The sequence below is a fragment of the Tursiops truncatus genome, chromosome 15 (assembly GCF_011762595.2).
Source record: "Tursiops truncatus isolate mTurTru1 chromosome 15, mTurTru1.mat.Y, whole genome shotgun sequence".
NCBI lineage: Eukaryota > Metazoa > Chordata > Mammalia > Artiodactyla > Delphinidae > Tursiops > Tursiops truncatus.
In genome coordinates this window covers 74,279,761-74,303,102 of record NC_047048.1, presented here as the reverse complement: position 1 = coordinate 74,303,102, position 23,342 = coordinate 74,279,761, and the positions used below count along the sequence as shown (strand labels likewise).

Sequence of the window (23,342 nt, the reverse complement as noted above, 5' to 3'; positions counted from 1 at the left end):
GAGCCTATTACAGATTGCTTTGGGGAAACTGAGGCAGCAAGCAGTGGATTGGCAAGAGTTGGGCATATAATTGCTATCTGAGTTGGGAGTAGAACTGAAAGCCACAACTCAGAAGTTTGACATGATTTAACATTGTTTGTTGCTACTTAGCAGGAAGGCTGGTTTCTACGTAGATGGCACATGACTACAGACTACAATTTTTTTTCTTTGAAAGAAAAGACAGTTAAGTGTATTGAACCAAGCCCCTTCTTATTCAAGAATTTTTTTTTTTTTTTTTTTTTTGCGGTACGCGGGCCTCTCACTGTTGTGGCCTCTCCCGTTGCGGAGCACAGGCTCTGGACGCGCAGGCTGAGCGGTCATGGCTCACGGGCCCAGCCGCTCTGCGGCATGTGGGATCTTCCTGGACCGGGGCACGAACCCGTGTCCCCTGCATCGGCAGGCGGACTCTCAACCACTGCGCCACCAGGGAAGTCCCACAGTATTACTCTTAACAATCACCAGCAAATCACACACAGATACTCATTTTGATTTAAAAACACTTCCATTTTGGGAATTCTCTGGCGGTCCAGTGGTTAGAACTCTGCACTTTCACTACCGAGGGTCTGGGTTCAATCCCTGCTTGGGTACCTAAGATCCCGCAAGCTGCATGGCATGGCCAAAAAAAAAAACCCCCAAACTTCCATATTTACAAAAATAATAAGTGTTTGTGTTGACTTACTTTTAAGAAGTTCTCCTAGGGAAGGGAGGAGGGGAACTTGATAACGTTTCAAACCTAGAAAAGAAAATAAGGTTTTCAGCTTGTTAGGCTGCACAGGTAAATTTTTTTTTTCCCCTTTAGTGCACAGTATGGTGTGATGGTTTTTCTATGATGAACAATAGTGAATTCTCCTTTAGGAAGTATTTCTTTAAATGGACCACCTAATGGTTACATCTGTGTGTAAAGAAAATCCTTCATTGCCTGCTTGGCCCTGCAATCAGTCACTTGTATTGGATGCAAAGGTCTTGAACAGTCTGGGTTGTTTCCAGGCATTATTTTTGGCTCATTTTATTGTCTTGCGAGTGATTGTGCCTCATCATGGCTTTTTGTTCTGTGTCTTTCTCTTGAGCACCAAGTACATTGTGGTCTTTTTTTTTTTTCTTTTAAGTAGTTTGGTCATATTTCTTTTCAAGAACCTTTTATTATTGTGTGATTTGATATATGGGCCTGCTGTTGGACATTATTTGCTTGACGTTGACATCGTCTTTTTGGAAATGATTATGTAGGATGATAGTGATTGCCATGTTTCTGTACTTGTGGTTGCCCTGCCTGCAGGTGTTTGGATAACATTTGGAGTCAGTGAATTGCTGTTTCCAGGGGGCAGGAGATGGTGGATGCTGGTAGGGGGAGGTGAAGGTAGGGTGGTATGGTGGTGGGGGAGTGAGTTCACTTGCAGAAAACATAACCACATTGCAGCTAGAAAGATGTATTGGACAGGGATCTTGGAAGTAAGTGTTGGATGTAAGGGAAGGACGTGGGTATTTTAGGTGTATTTCAAGGCTTTTATAGGAAAAGTGGTTTATTCCTTAACTTTTTGTTGTTGACAAAGTTTCTCTGAGAGTGAAGCCTCTCAGAAGCTATAGAGAACAGATTAATAGATGTACAGTTGGTTGCTTAAAGAGCTCTTCTTGTGTCTTTGAGGAAAAGTTTAACAAGTAGTTTCTAGCACTTGAGAATGTACAATCTGCCATAAAAGGGTTCACACGTACTAGATGCTTAATAAATTTTTGTTGAATAGTGAATAAATATATCCTAAAATTGCTGTTGGTACTGTTAATGTTCTGTCATGGTGAGGAACTGGAATATTCCTTTGTATCTGTGTACCCATACTATATAAAATATAATAAAGAAGAGAAGGGGAGATATTTCTTGCAGTGTCTTGGCTATCTTAAAAGCTTGTTCAGAATTGGGATGACTTTCTTTTTCCCTCCCTCCCTCCCTCCCTTCCTGTTTTTTAAAAAACACATCTTGTTTGGAAACATCACTTATTACAAAGGGGAATGATGTGTTGATTGCACAAAAGTATAGATACTTCATTATGTCATGTGTAAATCCTGATAAAAATTGGATATTAAAAATGATCTTCCCTAATTGCTGAAGTAGGTATTTCATACTGCAACAATTTAACAATCTGTTAGTTGAAAATGGTTAGGACTAAGTAATATTGTAGGTGTTTCTGTAAACTGTTTCTAGAAGGATCTGCCTTTTTGTGTATTAAATCTCTCAGACTGTGCACTCAGTATGGCCCAGTCTTGGTAGATTCATTGCTGAGTTAGGAATATGCATTTTGTGCCTGATCACTTTTTAGCACATCATGTACAATTAAAAAAAATGCTTTTATAGAGGTACCCATAATTATCATCTAACCCCTTATAATGTCGTAGTTCTTATATGTACTCCACAAATTTAGGATTTGAGAACAGGATGAAAATGTTTTCTTGAGTTGGTTTCTCAAGCTCTTCAAATAGGAAAAAACCCAGGAGATTAAAGGTTCTCATCTGTGCTGGAGGCAGGGAAATAGCACAACACGGGCTTAACAGTCAAGGTGTTTCCAACGCTGGGGAAAACTGGAGTCTCTGTGTTTCAAACTTTTCAATCTAATTTTACTGTGTGTGAAATATTGTTCTTCTGTAAGAAGATTCTAAAAAAGCATTTTAATCTCTTCCAAGTCCCTAATTTATCTGTTGGAAAACAATCCTTAAAGACAGGTGTAAAGGAAAAGATAAGTTTTCATTTAAGGATTTAATCTCAGTATGGAGCACTGTTGAGCAACAGGTTCTAAATTTATACAGAAGTAATATCTCTGAAATTCTGTGATTGCCCTGAATACTTCTGTGAACTATATAGATATCAGTAATGAAAAACTTTATTTGTTCTTTGAATTATGTGAGTAAACCATATATTTCCCCCCATTTATAGCTATGATAGCTGCCTGGCTTCTCTTAGGGGAGGAGCATCTGTTTGGGTAAAATATTAGCATCAGTGTTTTAGAGCCTTTTGAGATGAAAAGGGGGTTTTCTTTTCCTGTCTGAGAATATAAGCTGCTTAATACATTAGTAAGATTTTAGTTTGTGGATTCGTATTATATATGTACTAGAAATAGCATGCTTGCCCCTCTACCCACTAGATACTGATAGGTTCTGCCATCCCCCAAATAGGACAATCAAATAATGGCTCCAGATATTGTCAAATGTCTTTGGGGAGCAAAATTGCCCCCACTTTAGAACTACTGCTTCAGATTCTCTTTTCAGGCTTAAAGACACGTAGAAATGTTAAATTAGTAAATGACTAAAAATGAGTACTGGTTGTTGAATTTTTATTGGTCATATTGGAAATTAAAAATTTGTAAAATACAGAGCCTTATTAGGAGGGTTTAAAATTTTTTTAATTTGCAGTTCTGAGCTACTGGTTTCAACCAGTTGTTTTAAAGACATAACCCCTCCAGGTGTACCTGGGGTTAACATTTTTGGGGCAGTTTTAATTAATAACTTGTTTGTTCCCTTTCTCAACTTCTAGAAAACCTATGAATTTATGTCTGTGACTGGAAATGCTGGCAGTGGGCCTGCTGTAGAGAACGTTAGCCAAAAGAGATCCCTTTGGGCCCCACCCTTTCTAAATTTAGTTCATTCAGTCTCAGACTCTCCAGAGCCACCCAGGGCAGAGTTGGGTTGCTCCTTCTGGATGCAGGTAGACTGTGGAGCAAACACTTTGGCTTTTGGCTTATGTTTTGACCTGTGACCTATGGTTGGTGTTGTGAAGTTGTGAGTATACTCTTTAGAAAAATGCCCTCAAGACAGAGTTCAGAAAGAGAGGGAGAGAGTGAATAAAAGAAGGAGGGGGAAGATTGAGAGAGAAGTGTTTATATTTTGGCAGCTGAATGAAATAAGAACAATGAAACAGGGTCATAGCTGACTTCTGAAAGGTTCTGGACTTGTTTCTTGACACTGGCAACTTATCTGCTAAGACCATTACCTAGATCTTCAGTGCATCTCCTCCGTTATTTTGTTCTGATTTCAAAAGTAAGCAAGGAACAACTGCAGTATTGGAGAATTTTGTTGTATAAGGTAATGTTTATGCCTCTATTAACCAAAGTCATAGTTTAGCTGAGGTTTGCTTTTGTTTTTTGTCTTGTTTTGAACTTTGTAGTCCTTTTTGTTTCAACAAGAGAGGGTGTGCCAGGACTCCTCAAGTAACTTAATTGCTCTGGTCATTCATCTCTTTCTAGAGGTCCAGCGTTAATTAAAAATCATTTTGAGACTTAAAAAAAATAAAGTAACAAAAATTACTCTATAATAGAACTTCCAATTTGTTAGCTTGCTGGCTTCTGCTTTGGTTGGCTTTTTCTGTTCCTTGTTGCTTACTGGTTATTTTTGAGTACTTTTGATTTGCTTAAACATTTTCAACTTTTTGAACTATGACTATAAAAATGAGCAGAACTGTCCTTATTTTTGACTTGTGAAGAAATTTAAATGTATTTAGGATTAATGCCTTTGGAACTTACAAGATGCAGTAAACAGTCTCTGCTCCGTAGGCTCTACCCCTACAAGCCACGCTAGTAAAATCATCTGTCTGAAATCTGTTCCTCTCTTCTTCATCTTCTCCGCTTTTGCTTTTAATGATAGAAATACTGTAGAATGTTCTTTGCTATTCAGATGATTTCTCAGGATCATGAGCATTGATGTGGGTGCAGCAATTCTTGTTTGGGATCTGTAAATAAATGAGACTATCTCAAACAAACCTTGTAGGAAAACAAAGAGATCTTTTACCATCATAAGGAAAAAGAAAAAGGAAAAGTGAGGAATTCTTCTCTTTCTTCAGTCAATGTAAAGGAAAGCTCTAAGGTTGCCAATCTGAGCATATGGCCCTAAAATGGAAGCAGTGTTTACATTCACCTGTTAATGGTGTTACAAACCCAGTTTGCTTTCAGTTTCTTATCAATTTGAAACCAGAAACCTTTACCATATCCCATATGCAATGGAAAACCTCTTCATATTTTTTAATTTGCATTTTTGAATATAACTATAGTTTATAATTCTTAATATTCAACAATAAATATTATCATACCATGCCGATTCTCTTTGTAAAATGAACATGCAGGGCATGTGGGTATTGTAAGTCATTTAAAAACACTTTGAGAAATTTACAAGGCTAGTGAACCTTACTGTATACGAAGGAGAGACACATTTCTAATACATCAACATAGCTACGTACTAAACGGGGCCATTATCATACTAGAGTAGGTGACACCAATTTTGACTGAATATTGGCAATTACATATCTCCTCTATAATTTATCTTTTTATTTTCTTTCCCTTACAACTTTCAGGTAGAACTTTAGACTTCATAGCACTGAATTAACCTGCACTGAAAGCTGTTTACCTGCAGTTGTTCACTTTTGTTGAAAGTGACCATGTCTCAAGTTCAAGTGCAAGTTCAGAACCCATCTGCCGCTCTCTCAGGGAGCCAAATACTGAACAAGAACCAGTCTCTTCTCTCACAGCCTTTGATGAGTATTCCTTCTACTACTAGCTCTCTGCCCTCTGAAAATGCAGGTAGACCTATTCAAAACTCTGCTTTACCCTCTGCATCTATTACATCCACCAGTGCAGCTGCAGGTAAGCGTATGACTCCAAGTGTCTTCTGTTTCAAATGTTTTCTTAGCCTGTTTTCTGATCTGATAAGTAGATTGCAGATGTAGGGAGCTCTCACACACATTTACCTTCAAGAAGCAGAAGAAAGTATACCACCCACGCTTCTTTATCCCAGATATAGAACACACTTGGTTGTATATCGGGTTGATGGAGGCCTTTGACAGACCATTTCAAAGTGTAAGAAAGAAAATTGGAAACTAAACTATACAGCCTTGTCTATTATAAAATGGTAGCTGGCAGAAAGAATCGAACAGTAAATACCACTTTGGATATTCATTGTTATATGGGAAAATTCTGCTTTTATCATTATTTCCCAGAATTGATTTGTAGGTGTAAGCCTCCTTTTTGGATGTCTATAAGATTTTTCCCAAGCAAGGGGGCAGGCAGATTTATTGGAAAGCAAAAGAGTGTGTTCGCATTTGATAATTTTTATTTTGAATAAGTAAGCTTAAATTGAGATTCCAGAGGTGGCTAAGAAATCATAGTGAGGACCAGTTAGAAGTTGAACAAAGAAGCAGAGATTTTTAAAAAAGAAATAAGTTTAGAAGCATTCAAATTTAAATATTAGGAAAATAAAAATGAAATAAATGTGCTCATTGATCAGGAAAAACTTGAAACCTCTGGGGAAAAAACCCTAAAAACAATATTCTGCTCCCCAAACCTCCCCTTCCCCCAAGTTGCAAAACCAATTAAATGGGGTGTCAGCATAGGTGTCTCTATGCTAGAGTCACCTAATAAAAAATTCTTTTCAACCTTAAGCCTGACAGTTTCCCTTGCATTTCCTCCTCTTCCTTCATCGTCTCGTTTCCTTTGCTTTGTAAATCTGTTCTTAGAGTGTTAGCTTGTCCCACTCTCGGCAGAATGGCATCTATCATGCTGCTACCTCTAGACTTCCTTGGACCGGCTCACCAAATAGCATTCTTGACTTGTCATGGTCCCCTAGAGATTCAGTGTTCCCCATATTTGCCATTTGAATACCATCTTAATAGGAAATGGCACAGACTATTTCAGTCCTCTGGAATTTATTGCTTTTTCTTCTAATGTGTTCTTATATCCACATTTTTTTGACTTCATAAAACTCCCACCCACAAAGGCCATTTTATTTTACTTATAATTATCAGAAATGGATATGGTCTGAGGATGGCAGCCTCTGGAGATAAGACTAGAGGACGCCCTAGGAATGAGAAGTTAGCTGTGTGGAAAAGGACAGTCGTTGTTTGAGAAATGGTACTGGCATATTGAGTTTTTATGAAATAACGAACAGGGTACAGCTGACAGCTGTTGCGGTAACCAGTGTGTGTGTGTGTCTCTACTCAAAAGACCTCCTTGTTATTCCCTTGGTTATAATAGCAGTGCTTCATCTGATTTCAAATCTTGTGTGCTTGCCATGGTTTAGTTATTCCTCTGACTTCTATTCTCTCTCTTTTGAAGACACACCCCCTCCTAGGTTACCTGGCTTCAACTGGTTCAGAAAAGATCCCAGCTGTGTCTTCAGATATGTGCCCCCAGTGTGGTTTGCAGTATTGCATCACTGCTGCTTTAAATCCTTAGACCTTCAGCTTGTTTTCCCTCTTTTTTCATATCCCTGGGAGAGCTGCAGTCTTAAATACTGCTAGTTGACTTCAATGCTCTTACGTTATTTTTCAGTTCCTTCTAACATGGCACACCCCAAAGAGAAAACCCCAATGTGTCTTGTGAATGAGTTAGCCCGTTTCAACAAGATTCAACCTGAGTATAAGCTTTTGCGTGAGCAAGGTCCAGCTCACTGTAAGGTAAATATTGTCCATACTGCTTGTGCATTTATAACCCACTAGGAATGTTTTCTTTCTTTTTATACAGTTGCAAGTGGTTCTGTGATGCAAAATATATATATTTTCAAACTGCTGAGGTTGTCTTAAAGAGACGCAAAAGTACAGATTGTTGGCGAGTCGCTTCTTTTTTCATCCTTGCAGAATGGGTCAAAGAAAAGATGTGCTTGTTTGGGGGATATTTGGCTTTTAAAACTCCAGTTAGTGTGTGGTTGTTTAGCATTCTGAATAGAGACAATTCCCAAGCACCTGTGATTGATTTCCTGTGAGTTTTCCAGGCTCTGGGCCTCCTGGCTTCTGCCTACCTCTGGCTCCTTTCCTGCTTGTTTGAAAGTGCATGTGTACCTTAGACTGGGCAGGGAGAGGAGGTGAATGGGAAATCAGTTCTGCCACTTGTTGGCAATCAGATAACAAGGTTTGAATATGAGAGGTAAAATTAGTCTCCCAGTGAGTATTTTGGATTATCTCTGATTTCAGGTACCCTTCTCATTCCCCTCATCTTAGAGGATGAAAGACTGACTGTAATTTGAATTTTTCCTATTTGTTATTCAGGAGTTCAGTCTTTTAAGCTTGTTTGATATCTGTGCTAATGTATCAGTACATCTTGGAACTTAAATGTTTGCATATCTGGCTTTATCTTTTGCAGCTGTAGTATGAGACATAAGGAATTGGGCCTCCTGTTTCTGATCCTAGCCTTGCAGTAAGATGATATACTTTTTATAAGGATGAGTTATTTGTCTCTTTATGCCTCATTTTTCTTGACATGCAAACCTCAAACCTTGACTGATACCAGGTTTCTCTTTTCATTTGACTAAAAGTAACATCAACCACAATCATAAATGGCACCACAGGATAGCACAGTTAGGTGAGTTGCCTTTGGAGTCAGACAGATCTGGGTTTGAATCTTAGCTTCTTACTAGCTGTGTGACCTTGGGCAAGTTGCTACTTTTTTTGAACCTCAGTTTTCTCATCTGTAAAATGGGGATGATAATACCTACCAAATAAGTCTATTGTGAGATATATTAAAGTGTGGAGCACAATGTCTGGCACATAGTAAATGCTTGAGAAATGGTACTTATTATTATTAGGCAATTATGCATTTAAGAAAAACAGAAATTTCCCACTCACATGAAGCTAGTTTTAATATTATTCTAAAGCATAATTATATTTGAAATGTTTCTTTACCTTTAGAAGGCAATTAGCCATTTTTTATAACTGTTCTGTTTCTTCTACAGGATTTTTTTTGCAGATCTTAACTTTGGGATTCCCTTTATTAACTGTTTTGATATTTTTGGAAATATGTACTTTCTCACTTGAACTTTAGTACTTTAGGTAATTTGGCTGTGTGTTCAATCTGTAACTGCATTTTTTTTTTTTTTACCTACAAGTTGTTCAAAGAGGAAAAGTTATTCCCTCCTAGATGATTGTTAGACTATTTAAAAAGTCAGAGGTCTGGTGTACTTTTAATTCTGTCTGAACCAAGATCTAACCTCACTACCAACCCTCCACACAGAAGGCAGCAGAGTGGCAGCAGCGCCGACGGGGACAGCCCTGGAGAAAGGCAAGACTGATCATGAAATTAACTGTTTTCTATCTTTTAGCATTTTCCCCTTCAATGTCTTTCCATGAAAGGATCACAAAAATGACTCAGGGATTGCACAGGATTGCAGGCTTCTTCTGCCATTTGACCTTTCATGCCAGCCAGGGTTTTGAGTTCATGCTATTGGTGCTTAAGTGAGTAGCTTTATGAACTGCAGCATAAATATAGGAGACCCCTAATATTTCAAGGGGGATGAAGGATTCTTTAATTTTTCCCCTTTAGTGGAAGCTGTGCACTGAGGGAATCCTGAAGTTAAGATCTATAAGAAAAATCAGCTATAAGGCAGGTTGGCCCCATCCCTTTAGGCACCAAATTTAAATGACCTAGGCATACTCAGATTAACATTTCTCATGTGAATTATTTGTCAATGAAATAAAGTGATATTCTGTGATAAAGAAGATGAGAAGAATAAAAGCTCCAAAGTAGTGAGTTTGAAACGTTGAAGTGCATCAGAATCACTTTGGGAGCTTGTTAAAAATACACATGCTTGGGCTTCCCTGGTGCTGTTCAGTCGAAATCCCTGGGCATGTGTATGTTACCAAGCTTCCCAGGTTATTCTTCAGATGCACACCAAAGTTAAAGAATCACTGAGCTGTGATGGGTCATGGTTTGTTTTTTTTTGATAGAGTATTAGTCCAGTTCTGATCGGATTAACGTAACCTAATTTTACGAATGGAGTGTGCACATGAGTTACCTTTATACTTAAAAAGGAAGAAAGAGGCTTGCCATTGTCAGTATTTGTTGAGGACGGAATTAGCTGTTTTGATTGCCTCCTTAGAATTGAGTTCAGAAACGTTTTTAGATCTTTACTTGCTATGAATCTGATTTGCTTCTGCAAGTGGAAGCAGTGTCTGACTAGTGCAGTCTTAGGAAAGTAAAAGGCAACATTTTCGAACCTGGCTGACATCCCCAAATTTATTTGAGTTTTCGTTCTAATGGGGTTGTGTTTTCAGGCAAGCGTCCACAAACAAATTACAACATCAAAACAAATATTGTCTTCATTTGTATGAGGTACTACTGTGTGTCTAAATCAAGTTTGCTAAGTTTCTTCCATGAGAAATAATGGGAAGACAATTTTCTATTTGGATGGCTTCCAAATCATCAGCATTTAATATTTTAATATATAAGCGAACATTTTTTAATCTCTGTACTTACCCCCATCTTTCAAAGCATAGTTTTTTCATGGAGTGCTATGCAGTACAAGTCAATGATATGTGTATCTTTTTGTGTTTATAAAAACAACGAAAAAGGGGATGAACGGATAAAGTATCAAGATAATCACCAGGCCTTTTAAACCATGACCATAAATTATGTTCAAGGACCAAGTGACATATTATAGTCAACATCAGGTTTCATGAATTGAGAGCTCACAATTTTCATTTGTAGGTGTTTACAGTACAGCTAACACTTGGAGATCAGCACTGGGAAGCTGAAGGAACTAGTATTAAAAAAGCCCAACACACAGCTGCTGCCAAAGCTTTGGAAGGAACAAAATTTCCTAAACCTATAGTCCGCCCTTTTCGTAGCGAAGGAAGGAATCCAGGTATTATGCGTGGGCCAAGACAGGTTCCTTTCAAAAGTGTGTCTAGAGGTATCTGTTTAGTATGTATATGAATTCTTTCTTAACTAACTTGTTGGTTTTGAAAGCACAGAGTCTGCACTACCAGTGGCAAATGCTTATCTTTTCAGGTCTTAGCCTTACTCTAAAGCAGTGGTTCCCAGGCTCCAGTCCCTCCACTCCTGCTGGTCTGGAAAGGTGGTCGTGGGCGGTGAAGGATGTCACCAGATGATTTCCGAGATTTTTAGAAAAGCCTAATGAAAATACATGTTTTCTTTTGATAAGGTTGTATAGATGCCAAGAATGTGGGTTTTAGCTAAAATCACTTCAACTCCGTGTGGTCATATTGATTATAACATGTTGATCATAACCCCTGATTATCAGTTTTATGTTTCCTGATCATTAACAAGAATGAGAAAATATTTTAAATATTTGTTTCTTAAATACAAATCAGTAGGTAATATCTCTTCAAGCAAGGGCCCAACTGGGGAGAATACTGATAAAGAGGAGTATCTGGCGGGAGCTTGAGAACCACTGACCTGGAGGCTGTAGGTAGAAGTGGCTGTTTTAGGAGAGTTATTGCTCCAGTACGTGAAGTCATTCCAGGCCCTTTGCACTCGGGAATGATCTGGGAAGATCTCAAAAGATCTCGGTCACACCTTTCTTGTTGCTTTTGATTGCTTTGTGGTATTCTTTCTTTAAATTTATTCTCTACTGCAGATAAATTTTATGGGTCAGAGCTGCTCTTACTTAAAATGCACTATTTGAATTGTGTAAAAAATATAATTCTGATGTTAGCTAGAGAGAGGTTGGTTATTCATGTGACCCTCTGACTTTGCAAACTCAAAGATATTCTTATAAATTTGATTTATGCACTAAACTTAGTCAAACCAGTTATGGTACAGAATCGAGTCATTTTTATTTTCCTCTACATACACCCTAAAGAGGCATTTTAAAATGGATTTTTGTGTGCATTTAAATCGAACTTTGCCATTGCTAGTGTTGTTCTGTGTTTGATATTAAAGTGTTATTTTTAAATGTGATTGTGCCCCTACACTAATCTTTCCAGGCTGGTTTTCTTTTTAAATGATTTTTAAAGGTTTATGAGTTGGATGAAATGAGAGGGGAAAAAAAGGAAGATGAATAATGAATATTTTCTAAAGTTGCTATTTCTGAGATAACCTAAGATATACTTGCTCCTGTTGTATACGGCAACAGATCTCATTTTTCTAACAAGTATTACCACAAGTCAGATCCCATTATAAGTATCAAGAATGAAACATCCAGTGCTTCCCTGGTGGTCCAGTGGTTAAGACTCCGTGCTTCCACTGCTGAGGGTGCAGGTTCAATCCCTGATCAGGGAAGTTCCACATGCTGTGAGCTGTGGCCCGCCCCCCCCAAAAAAATTAAGAATGGGAACCTCTAAATATTTTGTAGGTCTCATCTGACTTCTCCAGATAGAATTTACTTGTCTCTTCCTCAGTGATACTGCACCTTTCCTTATAGCACACATAATGTTGTATTGTAGTTCTTTGAGTGTGTTTTGTGTTCTTTGAACTCCTCTGGGGCAAGAATTGTGTTCAAGCTTAGCACAGTACTCTGCCTCCAGTTAGTACTGAATAAATGCATTGTTCTATGAAATAGTGTGTACAAACATCCTTCTAAGTGTAAGCCAGCCAGTCAGTGCAACCAAAGTTATGTTGGTTGAGTATTCCCAAACAATGAAATGACTTGGACGGTCCTGTGGGATTTTTTAATCATGGAATTTGATGTGTATTGGAACTTATTTCTGACAACTGGCTTTCACTGCTAACATCTTGTGTTACACTGATGCTCCCTTAATAGCCGTTACAGTATATTTTGTGCTGCTGACTGTGTATTAATACCTAGAAATCACAGCAGATTCTTGGATTTCCTGACCTGATGCCTAGCAGTGAAGTATTTAGATCTTTTCCTGAAATACATCATGAATCCAATTAGTAGAAAGCATGCTATTCTTTTTGATTTTAGTGAGTGTCATTCTCACATCAGAAAAAAACAATTCTTTGTGTTGATTCTGTGTTGCAGAAAGCATAACCCCTACTGTAGAGCTAAATGCACTGTGCATGAAACTTGGAAAAAAACCAATGTATAAGCCTGTCGACCCTTACTCTCGGATGCAGTCCACCTATAACTACAACATGAGAGGAGGTGCTTATCCCCCAAGGTATGTGTTTGTTTTGTTTTCAATACAGGTGAAGATATATTTGATCTTTTACGTAGAATAATAAGATCTTTAGATTGTAGAGCACAAAATGGTTTGGTCCTCTCTGGCCTGCCAAATGCTAAAGTCAGTCTTAATTGTCTTGGTGTCATTGGAACTGTATCTTGATGCTCTTTTAACTCCTGTCATTGGAAAGGGCCTGAGCACATTCCTCACGAGCAGTACGGCTCATGCCCCAAGCTATCTGGTTAAAGCTATCACCCTTCTAACTGCTTTGTGCAACTGAGTCATATTTTTATTTTTTAAACAAAGATGGCCTAATGATTTTTATTTTATTTTTTAAAATTTATTAATTTTTTTTGGCTGTGTTGGGTCTTCGTTGCTATGCGCGGGCTTTCTCTAGTTGCAGCGAGCGGGGGCTACTCTTCTTGGAGGTGTGTGGGCTTCTCATTGCGGTGGCTTCTCTTGTCATAGAGCACGGGCTCTAGGGCATGCGGGCTTCAGTAGTTGTGGCGCGTGGGCTCAGTAGTTGTGGCTCGTGGGCTCTAGAGCGCAGGCTCAGTAGTTGGGGCGCACGGACTTAGTTGTTCCGTGGCATGTGGGCTCTTCCCGGACCAGGGCTCGAACCTGTGTCCCCTGCATTGGCAGGCGGATTCTTAACCACTGTGCCACCAGGAAAGTCCCAAACTGAGTCATATTTGAACATGATTCCTGCAATACCACAATTCTCATCATTCACAGATTTCCTGATTATTGTTTATTGGGTACTTTTTGACTGTTGAACTTACATATGTGTTTGTAAATAGCCTTGGTATATGGATGCAGTAAAATATTAATCGAAACCTGAAAATGCCATGTGTTAAAAACCTTCTGCTTGTGGTCATAAGACACTAGTGGATAGATTGATGATCAAACTGGAGGTCTTCATTTTTCATTTCCCTTCCCTACTTTGGGGTAGGAGGGAGGTGGAATTTTAAAAATAGAAACCAGCCTCCACCAGGCTATAGGATATTGGGATTTACAGAAATGAGGGTCCTTTCTAAAAGACGTCTGTTAAAAAATTTCCATCCTTTTCTGGAGACCCGGAAGCGTGAATCTCAGGTACGAGAAAGTAGAGCGAGTTAAGTGTTCTGTCTCAGCCAAAGTCTAATCTATTTTAGATTTTGTAAACACGGGTTAGCTTTATAAATTGAACTCATATAATTTGTAAGGCAGTGTATTTTGTGGCACATAAACAGTATTTGCTCATACCGTGTGGCAATTCTAATGCAGCATAAACATGGGAAGTCTCTGGATGTACTGATGAGGAGTCATTATTGGTGAGTAAACGCTGATGTGATCAGGACCTGTGATGAAGGAAATACCTGGAGTTTTTCAGAGAACGTATGGTGACTTACCTGAGACTCATTTTCCTTACCCCCCTCTATTTTTAGGTACTTTTACCCATTTCCAGTGCCACCTTTACTTTATCAAGTTGAACTTTCTGTGGGAGGACAGCAATTTAACGGGAAAGGAAAGACGAGACAGGCTGCGAAACACGACGCTGCTGCAAAAGCTTTGAGGACCCTGCAGAACGAGCCCCCACCCGAGAGGCTGGAGGTGAGGAGAGAGCAGAGCTGGGGCTCCTTGACGCTTTGGGTGTAGCAGGAAGGTGGTAGGGAAGACACCATCTCAAGTTGCTTTCTCTAAGAGGATGTATTGAGAGTTGTCCATAATGTTTGTTATTTGATAGCTTACAAGTTTTTATACCCTGTAGCTTTCTTGCCTTTCTTCCCCCTTAAAAAAAATGTCTCAGCAAGAAAGTCAGGTGCCTTCTTTTGTGCTCAATGGCATAGTTTTGAGTGAACATGTTAGAAAGATTGTGGACTCACTTGAGTTGTGAAGAACATGCATGGCAGAATTCTTTGGTGCTGAAGATTATGCTTGTCAGAATCTGTGATTTATGGTACCAGGTTAGAGGGTTTTCTAAAGCCATTTTGACCAGTCTTTCTTTCTTTATTATCTTGAAGTGCCAGTTATCCATTGCTGCTTAACACACTGTCACAAAAATTAGTGGCTTAAACACCTACAGGCCTTTATTTTGCTCACAAGCCTGCAGTTTAGGCAGGGCTTGGCACGGGGAGCTTGTCTCTGCTACACGTAGCTTGGGCTGAGGCAGCTATGCAGGGGCTGGAGGATCTCTTTCAAGATGGCTCCTTCACATGGCTGGTGAGTTGTTGCTGGCTGTCGCCTGGGAGCTGAGAGGGGGCTTTGGTCCGGAGACCTCAGTTCCTCTCCTAGTTAACCTGTGCAGAGATTGTTTACACATCCTCACAGTGTGGTGGCTAGGTTCCAAAGGTGAGCATTCTAGAAGACAGGAAATGGAAGCAGCTGCCAGTTTCTTAGGACCTAGGCCCAGAAGTCAGCACAGCGTCACTTCTGCCATATTCTGTAGGTCAAGCAGGCACAGAGCCCAGATTCAAAAACAGGAGGTACAGAATCTCACTTTTTGTACTGAGGTAAAATTCACATAACATAATTTCACAATTTTAACCATTTTATGTGTATATAGTTCAGTGACTTTTAGTACGTTCACAATGCTGAGAACCCCACTTCTGGATGAGAGGAGTATCAAAGAACTTGGGGGCTGAGCCAACCAACTGCTCTGTGAGTCACTCTGAGACACATTTTATTTTTTTATTTTTAATTTTTAATTTTTGGCCACACCATGCAGCTTGTGAGATTTTAGTTCCCCAACCAGGGATTGAACCCGGGCCCTTGGCAGTGAGAGTGCGGAGCCCTAATCACTGGGCTGCCAGGGAACTCCCTTGGGGACTGTGTTTTAAAATTATCACAACAGGTAAAGGATTTGAACTCTGTGACTAAATAGGAATATGGGTCTTAGAAAATCAGTGATTCCATGCCATTGAGGGTCCAGAGTTCCAGGAGAAACCCACTGAGTTAGAAAACACTGAGATTTCATGATTCTGTTTAATCATAGTATGAAATGCTTCCTGAAAACATCCCTGGGAAGCATTTGACTTTTCTTCATCAAGAAACAAGTCCTCAAAGAATAGGAAGATCTTGCACAGAACGTAGGGCTAAATGGGTGATGATAGGTTTGAAGTTGAAGGGACCCTTGGCAGGGTGCTTGCTGAGGTCCATTGTGTCCAGCTGTCCCCCAGGGTGACCCAGCTCAGGGTGGTGCTCTGTGGCTTCATGGCTGCTGTGCAGGACGGTTTTGTTTTTCTTCTGTTGCAGTGCATTTCCATCTTGAGTGTCATCATGCATTTTAACAGAGATGATCTGTTTCCTGGGTCCACTGAGGACCAAATAAAGGAGAATGGACTATAGCTTAGAAGAGGAGAATTTAGTGAAGTGAAAGGATGAAGTTCTCAGTGGTGAGATTTGTTAAAAACACCAAAGGTAGTGAAATCTGAGTTATTTTTGGAGGCTTCATTTTTTGAGTTGACTTTGGTGCTAATATAATTGGAGTCAGATGGAGTAGGTATTTCTTGGTTCCTTCTAGCCAGCAGTTGTTAAACGATCGCTGAACAGTGGTATGTGGGTTGTCTGCTTCAGAATCACTTGAGAAGTTAAAAAAAAAATTCCTTGGCCTAACCCACATGAATCTAGATTCTAATGCAGTGGGTCTAGCCAGGAGTCTGGCTTTTTCTTTTTTTCCTTTTTCTTTTTCCTGGCTGTGCCGCACGGCATGTGGGATCTTAGCGCCCTGACCAGGGATCGAACCCACGCTGCCTGCAGTGGGAGCGTGGAGTCTTAACCACTGGACCACCAGGGAAGTCCTGCTTTTTTTTTTCTTTTTTAACATGCTCTTAGAGTACCTCTAAAGCACAGTCAGGGTTTGGGAATCCCAGGTCCTAAGTATTTTCAGTGCTTCCCAGGCAGTTTTCCCCCTTGGAATCCTCCTTGGAAGTATGTACTCACCATATCGCTGCAAAGGGAAAGCGCCCGTCAGTGTCTCAGAGTGACTCACAGAGCAGTTGGTTGGCTCAGGTCTTAAGGTCAGGGGGCTGTAGTGGACACCCTGTCCTCGGCTCACCTGACGTTCTATAAGCAGCTTGGCTGGGAGTCATGATCATCACTTGTGCCCCTTGTTTCCTCCTCTTTGCCCCTTTTCTAATTCTATATGGTTTGAAGTAGAGACTTCAGAAATTAGGGTCATTAACTAGGATATGACCTTTTCTTTGAGGTAATAAGTGAAACACTTGGCTTCCCACCTAAATGAGCTGCGCCTGGTCTACCAGGCCCCCTGGAGGGTGGGCAGCAGGGGAGAAGGACATTTTTAAAAGACAGCTTTAATTTTTTTCTTATAAGTAATGCCTGTGAACTATAAAAATTTTAAAACTCAAAAAGAAAAACAAATGCTGTATAAATTTACCACTTGTAGAGAGTCACTGTAAACATTTTTGTGAATGTCAGTGCACATATAAGTAAGCACATGCACCTGTTTCACAAAAATGGGATGATATTGTACAGTAACCACCTTTTTTTCACTGAAATGCTCATTATGAATATGTTGTAATGCCATTTACTTATAATTCCATGGGGGACTCAAATTCAACATGGTTCTAAGTACTTTTTTTTTTGGCCACACTGCACAGCATGTGTGATCTTAGTTCCCCAACCAGGGTTCGAACCCACACCCCTTGCACTGGAAGTGCAGAGTCTCAACCACTGGACTGCCGGGGATGTCCCTTAAGCACTTGTTAATAGCTGCACAGTGTTCCATTGTGTGAGCATACCAGTTTATTTTTTCAGCAACAGAGGCTTGGTTTTTAGGTTGTTTGCAGTTTTTCCTGTTATAAAAATAGGTAGTGAAGAACATTGTGGTAGTTAAATCTTTGTGTATGTCCGTGATTATTTTTATGAGCCACAGTCCTAGAAGTGGAATTGCATGGTAACGTATATGGCCAAGTTCCCCACCAGGAAGATGGTACCATTTTAGGCCTCTGCCAACAGGGCCTGAGCAGCCTGTTTGCCCACAGCCTGCCAGCACTGGAAATTATCATTTTAAACGAATTGTCCATTTTGCTATTAAAAATTTTTAGCTCATGTGGTGGATCGATTCACCTTCTCTAAAATATAGCCACTAAATCTGGCGGTTTCTGTCTAAGACAGGTGTGGTTTGGTCCCTTGATGACAGGCACTGTGCTTGGCTGACCCTAAAGGTAAACAGCAGCACTGCCCCTCCCCATGTGGAGCTTGGTTGAATGGAGTATCATCAAAAAGTGCAGTGCTAGGATGGAAGTAGCAAGTATCATGAGAGCATAACATGTCTTGTTTAGGTAGGAGTACTGATGGTGCATTGAGGAAGAGTCATTTAAGCTCAGACTGAAGATGAGCAGAAGAGCAGGGGAAGTACATTCCCAGCAGAGGGAGCAGCTTGAGCAGAGGCCCTGAGTTGGGAAAGCACCTCTATTCTATTCTATTCTGTTCTGTTCCTGTCCCGTCCATGGCTTGTGCTAATAAAGGATGACTTATTCAGTGTTGAGGTGTTAGGAGTAAGATGGTCATAACTACAGTATCTGTAATAGAGGAAAACAGGAGCTAGCCTAATATGTCCATTAGTAGGGAAATGGTTAAATAAATGAATACATTTATCCCAAGAGTATCAGAGTGTGGTATATCTATTTACGTGGATGTGAAAGGAGGCCCATAATGAATGAATGGGGGGGGAATCATGATCCAGAGCTGTTACTACGTGTATAGTGTGATTGTGTTAAGTAATCAAAATTGCCAACTGTGTGTGCATGTATCTGTATGTATTTGCATGTGCATAGTTTCTATCTTGAAGCTTATAGCAAACTTTAAAAGTAGTTTTCTCTTGGTGGTAGTGGTAGAGGACAGACTTTTAAAAAAGTTGTATTGTTTGAAGTTTTCTTTTTTTAAATACTACTTCTGAAAAAATAAATAAATGCAGTTCTTCCTGGTCTTGAGTTCTTATCTTCACTTGAGCCAGGGACGTATTTAAGTAGGACTAAAACTAAAATTGGAGACCTTAATCTTCATTATACTATCAGGGTCCATTGGACCCAATTTCCATTTTTGAGCTTTCTCTACCTCTGTAATAATTGATATTGCATGACTTTTATTCTTTTTCTAGAGGTTTTAAAAAGAACAAAGAGAAAACATACTTATTTTTGAAAGTAGAATAATGATTTCTGTCTTAAAATGATCATGTGGGTCCTTTGGATCCTTTTATAAATCTTTACATTATGGAATCTTAATTTTCCTATGCTTTGAAAAACATTTTGCTGCTGTCCTCCTACATATCATTTCAACACTCTTCATCATATTTTCCCAAATATGCAATAAACAAGACTAAAATAATAATAAAGTGGAAGAATGATGAAATCCTTGGTGGATGATACAGTAGTGAAATAATTGTCATTATTGCATCATCCTTTAATGCTCTTACTGCATTGCCTAATGTATCACATTATCTTTCAAGAAGATACAAAAGAAGACTGGAGACACCATCTTTTTACTCTACTTTTAGCTTTTGTTGAACCCAGGAGAGACTTCAGAATTTTTCTTTTCCCATCCGTACTGGCAAAGAGAAGAAAATTGATGGAGGAAGACATTTTCATTATTAGGTAAATCAGAAGATGAATGCAGAGAGAAAAACAGCAGCATTCTAGACTCTAATGGTGATGGTGAGATTGAGTGTTGACGTGACTCAGACTGGGAGTCTTCAGTTGATACCTTAGATAAGTTTTCCCAGACTTGAAGAGTGAGCAGGTGAACTGTGTATTTCTCTGGTGTATGAAAAAGAAATGTGCATTCTCTTCTGGTCAGTCATTCAACAGGAAGGACTTCGCTGCACAATATTTTGCAACAAGAACTGGACCATCCTGTTTTGTTTTTCTAAAAAATTTGTGTGGCAACATTCTCTCATCTTATACGATGTTTGGCCACCAGAGTTTTCTCACCACTTAATGTCCACAAAATAACTGGATACATATAGAAAGAGGTGTATGTATTAGAAGGAAATTGATGATACAACAATGAAAAAAATCATTAGATCCTTCTTTTGGTGTTTATAAATCTAGAAATGAAAGCATTTTGTATTGGGTTGGCCAAAAAGTTCGTTCGGTTAGTGAATCCGTTCAATAATGTTCTTCGTGAAAATGAAAAATGTGTCTTTTATTTTTACTTAAAACCAAACGAACTGTTTGGCCAACCCAGTAGTTACGGGGCAAAGAAGATGGCTTTTCTCCCTTCAACAAAGTTATGAGTCAGTTTCAAAAGTAATGTGTTTTGACAATACCAGTACAAGAAGAATCAGAATCATAAGCTAGAACCCATTGGAGGTGGATTTGAAATCTGGCATCGTTACTATGGGCAGTGCTCAAAGTTCAGGCGTGACAGCTGTTAGTTGCATTTAATGACCTTGCCCATTTTGGGTATATGTACCTTCCTTCCTGACTACAAACCTGGAATAAAAACTTAGGTTTGTTATTTTAATTTTTTATTAAAGTCTCTAATGAAATGATTTTTGTTGTCCTTTTATTCTGTATGTTATTTGTAAAATGTCTTTAAATATAGAAAAATAAAGAGGGCCCATTGGAGCCAGATGGTAAATGGTGATTACTATTTTTCCCTGGCATATTGAGGGTTAAGCATGGTTCAGAGTGTTTTTTTCTTTTCTTAATGTTGCCTAGATTTTATTGCTGAACCATACACTATGGGATTGATGTTAACAGTAATTCCCACTTCATGAAGGTAAGACTGAGGGCCCGCTACACTTTCCTCATCTCACTGGGAATGGTATTTGTGGATTTGTTTTGAGTCATTTGCTGCTTCCCCCATTGCAACATTTTGTCCAGTCCAGATAATAATAAAATTATTTATGTAAAAGAGCAACATAATCTCACTTCCAGATAAATGTATATCTTTGTTTCCTGTTTTGCATTTTTATTTTACTGGCTGCTTTGTCCCTTTTGCAATTCCTTCAGAAGTAGTACCTTCGAGCAGTGAATCTCAACTCTGTTTGCTAGTAAAATCACGTGGGGACTTAAAAAAAAAATCAAATACTATATATAAAACGATATCCTGGGACTTCCCTGGTGGCGCAGTGGTTAAGAACATTGCAGGGGACACGGGTTTGAACCCTGGTCCAGGAAGATCCCACATGCTGTAGAGCAAATAAGCCCATGTGCCACAACTATTGAGCTTGCGTTCTAGAGCCTGCGAGCCACAACTACTGAAGCCTGCGTGCCTAGAGCCCATGCGCTGCAACAAGAGAAGCCAGCGCAATGAGAAGCCCGTGCACCGCAACGAAGAGTAGCCCCCGCTCACCACAACTAGAGAAAGCCCATGCACAGCAACGAAGACCCAACGCAGCCAAAAAAAAAAAAAAAAAAAATCCAGGCCCTATCTGCAAAAACTTGAGTTCACTTATCTGGAGCAGGGCTCTGGCATCTGTATTTGTAAAGCTCCCAAGTGATTCTAATGCTGCTATGGTTGAGGACTGCTGGCTGAGAGTTTAAAATTTAGTAGTAGACCATTGTTTTTTATCAGACTTATGTGGAACCTCAATATGCAAAATAGAAAAATAACATTTCATTAGTAAAACTTATAAGTTTGAACTTTAGAATATTTATAAAAGGCAATCAATGAGAATGATTTATGTGAATTTTCACAACACAAAATTATACTATATATTGTTTTGGTCCATTTGAAAAAGAAAGCCACATGGCTGGGAAAGATCCAGTCCCATTTTAGAATAGCAGTTAACTCTTCTATGGGGAGAAGAGTGAGAAGGGCTTCATTCATTGTTTTCCTTATAAAAGCAAAAAAAAATTGATGTCAATAGTGTCTAGTGTTGGCATTTGTTAAATCCAGCACAATTGCCTGTTACATTATTATCTGTACTTTTCTGTATGTTTGAAATAGGTCATAACTAACAATAAAAGTTAAAAGGAATTGAGCTGATACAGTGAACAAAAAATGAAAATTGGGGTACATGCATGGCAATAGAAGCATTATCATCCTCATCACCTGGTTTATTTCCAAATTTGGTTCTTGTTGCACCTAAGGAAAACATTCTCATTGACATAGTTATTTATCATGAGAGTGGACCAGTTTTTAAAATAACTTATTTAAAAAATCTATGGATACTCTTCAAATAAACAGCTGTCAGAAAACTTGTTTGTGTACAAAAATGAGTTAGCCTGTTAGCACAAGTTAATGTGTTGATGGTCTCTAGTGTGTTACTGTTTGGTATGAAACACATAGTTTTCTTTGTTGCTTTTCAAAAAATTAAGGTCAAATATATAGATAATATAAAGGACGCCATTTTAACCATTTTTTAAGTGTATAGTCCTATGACATAAAATATATTCTCAATGTTATGTAACTATCACCACTGTCCATTTTCAAAACGTTTTCATCATCTCACACGGAAACTCTTGTACACATTAAACAAAACTCCACCTTCCCCTCCGTCCTCATCCCCTGTAAACCTCTGTCCTGCTTCTGTCTCCGCACTTGCCTGTTCTGGATACCTTGTATAAGTGAATATTTGTCTTTTGTGTGTGGCTTATTTCATTTATCGTAATGTTTTCGAGGTTCATCCATGTTGTAGCTTGTTTCACAATTCCATTCCTTATTAAGACTGAGTAATATTCCATTGTATCAGTATTCCACATTTTGTTTATCTATTCATCTGTTGATGGATGTTTGGGTGGTTATCATCTTTTGGCTATTGTGAATAATGCTGTTATGAACACTGATGTACAAGTATCTGTCCCTACTGAGTATATATTTAGCAGTGAAGTTGCTGGATCATATTGTAATTCTAAGTTTAACTTTTTGAGGAACCACCATACCGTTCTCTACAGAGGTTATACCATTTTACATTCCCACCAGCAGTGTACAAAGATTCCAATTTCTGCACATTCTTGACAACACTTGCTATTGTCTGTGGCTGTCCTTACGGGTGTGAAGTGGTTGTAGTTTTGATTTGCATTTCTCTATGATTAGTGATGTTGAGCGTTTGTATATCTTCTCTGGAGAAATGTCTATTCAAATTCTTTCTCCATTTTTGAATTGCATTGTTTGTTATTGTAGTTATTTATATATTCTGGACATTAATTCTTTATCAGATACATGATTTGCGAATATTTTCTTCCATTCTGTGGGTTGTCTTTGCTCTCTTAATTGTGTCCTTCAATGTACTGAAGTGTTTTTTGGTTTCTTTTTGTACAAAAGTTTTAAATTTTGAGTCCCAATTCATCTGTTGATTTTCTTTTTTTAAAAATTAATTAATTTGTTGGTTGTGTTTGGTCTGCGTTGCTGCGTGCGAGCTTTCTCTAGTTGCGGCGAGCGGGGGCTGCTGCTCTTCATTGCGGTGCACGGGGCTTCTCATTGCGGTGGCTTCTCTTGTCGCGGAGCATGGGCTCTAGGCATGTGGGCTCTAGAGCGCAGGCTCAGTAGTTGTGGCTCATGGGCTTAGTTGCTCTGCGGCATGTGGGCTCTT

The 23,342-nt window shown here is 39.1% G+C and overlaps 1 protein-coding gene across 18 annotated transcripts in view; it reads left to right on the top strand.

Moving 5' to 3' along the window:
* Nucleotides 1–23,342, top strand: part of STAU1 (staufen double-stranded RNA binding protein 1) — a 90,531-nt gene that overhangs the window by 41,289 nt on the left and 25,900 nt on the right. For 4 of the 18 annotated variants that reach the window (XM_073793085.1, XM_019943767.3, XM_019943764.3 and 1 more), the window contains 2 exons: nt 12,721–12,859; nt 14,290–14,455. In XM_073793085.1, the coding sequence (XP_073649186.1) occupies nt 12,759–12,859; nt 14,290–14,455 (267 nt within the window). In that variant the 5' untranslated portion in view covers nt 12,721–12,758. Of the gene's footprint in view, nt 1–5,362; nt 5,652–7,334; nt 7,460–9,008; nt 9,057–10,481; nt 10,687–12,720; nt 12,860–14,289; nt 14,456–23,342 lie in introns of those variants that run through there. The other 14 variants (XM_033840789.2, XM_019943751.3, XM_019943754.3 and 11 more) reach the window with 10 other exon arrangements.